Source organism: Acanthisitta chloris, unplaced genomic scaffold, assembly GCF_000695815.1.
Source record: "Acanthisitta chloris isolate BGI_N310 unplaced genomic scaffold, ASM69581v1 scaffold3305, whole genome shotgun sequence".
Taxonomy (NCBI): domain Eukaryota; kingdom Metazoa; phylum Chordata; class Aves; order Passeriformes; family Acanthisittidae; genus Acanthisitta; species Acanthisitta chloris.
Genome location: NW_008675203.1, coordinates 3104 through 7815, shown reverse-complemented (window position 1 = coordinate 7815; position 4712 = coordinate 3104). Strand labels below are relative to the sequence as shown.

General features: G+C 38.5%; 1 protein-coding gene across 1 annotated transcript in view; it reads right to left on the bottom strand.

The window, feature by feature from the left end:
* The window catches only part of LOC103803094 (SH3 and cysteine-rich domain-containing protein-like), a gene marked incomplete at its 5' end in the record, with an annotated part of 12635 nt that extends 8361 nt beyond the window's left edge, over positions 1 to 4274 (bottom strand). Inside the window, 4 exons of the mRNA XM_009075631.1 lie at positions 439 to 576; positions 700 to 751; positions 3228 to 3316; positions 4210 to 4274. Of these exons, the coding sequence (XP_009073879.1) occupies positions 439 to 576; positions 700 to 751; positions 3228 to 3316; positions 4210 to 4274 (344 nt within the window). The remainder of the gene's footprint in view (positions 1 to 438; positions 577 to 699; positions 752 to 3227; positions 3317 to 4209) is intronic.
* Positions 4275 to 4712: the final 438 nt, after the last annotated feature.

Here is a 4712-nt window from a genome sequence, read left to right as displayed (position 1 = left end):
GAAGCCAAAACAATGAGCTGTATTTGGATCTTTAGATAAGTTAAGGTCTGGGGAGGCAGCTCCTGTCTTTTATTAGATTAGCTCTAATAGTGAGGAGCAAAACACATAATTTCTCAAGCACACAATATCTACTGCTAAGACTGTGTTCTTCAATCTTTTCCTTGAAGGCAGTAGGAGAATGCATACTATATAAGAGTATTGTGAATGTCTGTAAGACTGAAAATTTAGGTTATGTTAGGCAGGGAGTATGTATTTGCACAAGGCAAACACTGGTCTTAACTTGCTACTAGATACTGTAACCATACAAATAATAAATCTCGCAGTAAAATTGCAGTGAAAAGCATCTGCCTGCCCTCATCTTTCAGAATTTTCCCTCCAGTTATTGGTAAGACTACTGGATGCTCTAGTCCAGTGAGGGTCTGGGAGAGGGGTTCTTACCTGGTTCTCTTTCAGAGTTATCTGTCCCTGTTCCTTGCAGCCAATGAATGTCCTGATACACCTGTAAATCTTCTCATTCTGTTGCACTCTTTGAACAAAGTTAGCAGGAAAAAATCCAGTTCTGTCATCAATTCTCCCCTGTGGAGAAAACATATTGACATAAGAGATTGTTAATGCTAGCACTTTAATACAAGTTCAGTTTTGAAAATAAGATATCTTTCCCTTTGGAAAGAAAACAGATACAAAATAATTAGCACATACCTTCCACCAGTCTTCATTAGAGTCTTCCAGAAGAGTGATCATATCCCCTGGCCTGCAATTAGAAGAGCAAGAGTAGTTAAGACGACTCTTAATTGTCATCTTGAATCAGATTCTACAATTGTCTTCTGATAGGCAGGTGGTCCTTCCACGGTTATTTTGTCTAAGCATTCACTGCATGTAGACAATCAGGTGGCAAGGTCTTCTTCAGTCACACATGGTAATGTAGAATGAGAGTCTCTGTGTATTGGAGCTAGATTTTTATTTTGATACAACAGCTATGAATGGAAATCTTGCTTCCTGTTTAATAAGAAACTGTTTAAAATACAGTCCCTATTTGTTACAGGCAATATCTTGTTACTTCAAGACATTTCACATTGTTGGGACACACTATTTCATCATCTGTGTTTTCAAGCTGTGATTGCAGAAGGAAGGCAGCAGGAAAGTAGCTCTATTTAATTGACAAAGGCAATTAGTCAGCAGGGATATAATTCTGCCCAAGAATGTCTTTATGATTTGAATGGGACATATTTACCTTTATTATGTGTGGTGCAGGGTTGTAATTACTAAGTATCAGCATCCAGCTGACTAGTTCCAAGGCAGAGCTAGGAGAATAATTTGGCTGGAAATGCTAATAGCAAAATGTGCTGAGCTGATTTTGTGCAGGTAGTTGAAGAGTTGCTTGACCTCTTTCCCCTCAATGGTGGCACTTCATCAAATTTATTATGTAATTATAATAGAGATGTGCTGTAGAAAGTAAGCAGCAGCCTATTTCCAAATGGATTAACATCAGAAAGCTCTGCCTGCTTGATAACAGGCATTTCTTTGATCTTAATAAAGTTAATGGTTGATCCCTAATTATTCAGCTTTCCTTGAATTCCCTGCTAGGCTCACTGTATTGTTGAGGTATCAGCACAAGAACCTGCAAACACATCTAGTGCATATGATGGATAATGGATCCAACTTAAGAGGCTCTTTCAGAGCATGCATAGAAGAATTGGATCTGTCCAGGATGCAGCTGGGGGTGGGGGCAGTGGTGGGCTTCTTTGGTCCACTTTCCAAGTGGTTGTCATTGCTGCTAAAAACTGGAGAAACAAGCATTTAGTCTTGTAATCTGAAACAGTTTCTCAGATTTCACAGAAAGGCACTTGAAGATTTTTCTCAAGCCCTACTCAAGAAGATGTTTCAATGTGCTTGGAATAATTAAATGTTGCTCAGGTACAAAAGGAAGGTAGAGAAAATGGATAACTTGGTATCCCAGTGATAAAATTCTTTTTGCCATGTGAAAGGGCATCTGAGTCTTATGAAACACTGTTAACCCATGTACTACTGTATTTCTGACCATGGGGGAAACAATGCTGCTGTAGCAGCTCCTGAGAGCCTGGAAAAGGCCTATTAGTCAGAACAGTCCAGGTCTCAGACCAGAGGTTGCTTTTTTTCCCCAATATGAGGGAGAGTTTTGGGGGATGATATGTTTTCTGGAATGCTGTACCTGGATGGGGATGGTAGTCCAGTGCAAGCTTGTCTGAGTGGTGTTCTGCTTCATGGAACAAATGTGAAATCTGGAATACACTCCTAAAGGAGCACGATACAAAGTGGAATCCCTCAAGCAGAATAGTTGGCAAGTTGCACTAAAGGTTACCATACCCTATGGTTTATTTCCTGAAGAGCTGAAGTTCCTAAAATAATGATCAGGAAATGCCAATGAAGCAGAATGATAGGGAAGCTTGTAATTTCTGCCTTACATTCCATCCTTTAGTTCCAGAGCAACGAGAAAGCACAGCTGGGAACAGGAAAAAGGCTATCAGTGAAGGAGATGTGGATGAGAGGGGCATTTCTCTGGGAATTCCCTAAATTCTGTGGCATGTGCATGATTATTTTGATATAGGGGATGCCTTGAAGAGTGCTGACATATTTCACAATGAGCTCTAGCAAAATGTGAGTAGCATGAGCAAACTAATTGCACTGAAAGAAAATATGTCCTTTCCCTTCAGTGGGCTTGGATCAGACCTTGCAATGCTAGCAATAGATGCAGAACTGAGGAAGGAAGCATTAAGAATAACAATTAACAAGGTTATTTTGCAAAGCTCAGAATACACTTTTCTCATGTGAAAACACTGCTACCCAGCAGTTGGACATTGTTCTCTTTCCTCAGACATAACCTGAATATGAGGGAAGATCAAACAGAACTGGTAAATTGTTCAGTATTAGCATGAAAGCTGGTGATAAATTCCTAGTTAAAAACCTCTGATTGCAGAACAAAGCAACTGAAAACAGAACATTCTGTAGCTGAAAGCCATTTTGCTCTTAAAGTGACATAAGTGTTTTTGAACCTTTTATCTATAGTGTCCTTGCCAAAAGAGGTACTCACCAGGTTTTTTTTTAAACTGTAAGAATATCTTTGTATCTACATCTCTAAAAAATATTTATTAAAAATATCAGAATAAGCCCCCCTTCCCCAAAGTCATATATAACCATATGACCATCAGTTCACATGGGTCAAATCAACTAACCAATATTTTGGGGTTTACCTCATCTCCAAGTCTTCATTTTCCTGTGGTACAAATTTGTACAAGGCAACATAGGTGTTCATTTGTAACGTGCTTTTATAAAATGGTCCCTTTAAGGAAAAAAACAGAAAGAGAAAATGTAAATATCCGTTCTGTACAGGAATTTGATTCATTTTGTTAAAATCAGAGGAGCCAGGACCTGATCTTACAATAAATAAACCAGAATCATCTCACTGCTTTCACAGCTTGGAGGACTATGGCCCAAATACATAGCAGAACATTAAAGCAGTAACTATCTTCATTTAGAAATTAGATTCTTTGAACCCCAAGATCAAATTCCAGGCTTCCAAAGAACACAAGCAGAAATCTGCACAAGGTGGTCTTTGGGGTGAGATCTTAAAAATGAGTATGCCTTTTGCTCTTTGTAATGTATGGCTTCTTAAGAGCCAAGTAGTGTATTATTGGCATTACATAAGTTGTCCATTATGCAGCCCTCATTATTGATGAAGCTAGAGTTGTACAGTGCACAGGTCCAAAAATTGGGGTAGGAAAATAATTCTTAAAGTGATTTTAATGTGTCTTTTTGTGCTGGGCTTTCCACAGACAAGGCTGGCTATTCTCTCTCCTTATTTTCTCTACTGTTAGTAACAAGGGAAAAAGAAAAAGCAGCTAAACCAAACAGCAAATAATTTTCAAAATCAAAACTGTGATTTTCATGTTACTATTCTATTGTAATTACATGGCCTCCACACTGGATCTTTTGTATTCATAATACCAATTTGCAATAAACAGAAGAACATAAAAGGGACCACAAAGGATAAGCCAAAAAGCCATCCAGTCCTGTATATTGCTTCCAGCTGTGGCCAGTGGTCCAGAAATGGTATAAGAACATGACAGTCAGATATCAATGCTCCAGAAGACCTGGTTGAGGCCCTCATCTAGCCATAAAATGAAGACTTTTATATGAGTTTTCATTGCATTCTCACAAAATTTATGCTCATACCGGGGAATTTATACTTTTTGGTTCTTCTCCAAAGTGTTCTGTACCATTTTCGGAGTATGTAAACACTGAAATAAAACAAACACATGATATTTTAGGACTAGTTGCAGAGTCTTCACCTCAACAGGATCACCTCAGTTTTGTTGATCTCTTCCCTTTCTCCCTTATTTTCTTTGATTCCTTGTGCTCTTCTCTGAACCCTTCTACACCCCCAACAAAACCATGAATACCCTCTGGCACGACACAAAATAATTTCTGTCCTCAAGAATTTACAATTGTAACAAATAAACCATTTTGATCAGATGAATATATGTGGAAATCCAGCACTGGGAACAGAACCTAGGTACCTTCATTTCATTACTATGTACAGTCCAGCAGCATTTTTCTCACAGTGAATACTGTGTTTACATGTTTAGGACGAGCAGTATTTCCATTTAAAGCCCCTGCAAAATCTGATTAACATATATGAGCAATATTGAGGGAAGTTTGTATGCAAAACCCCTTCT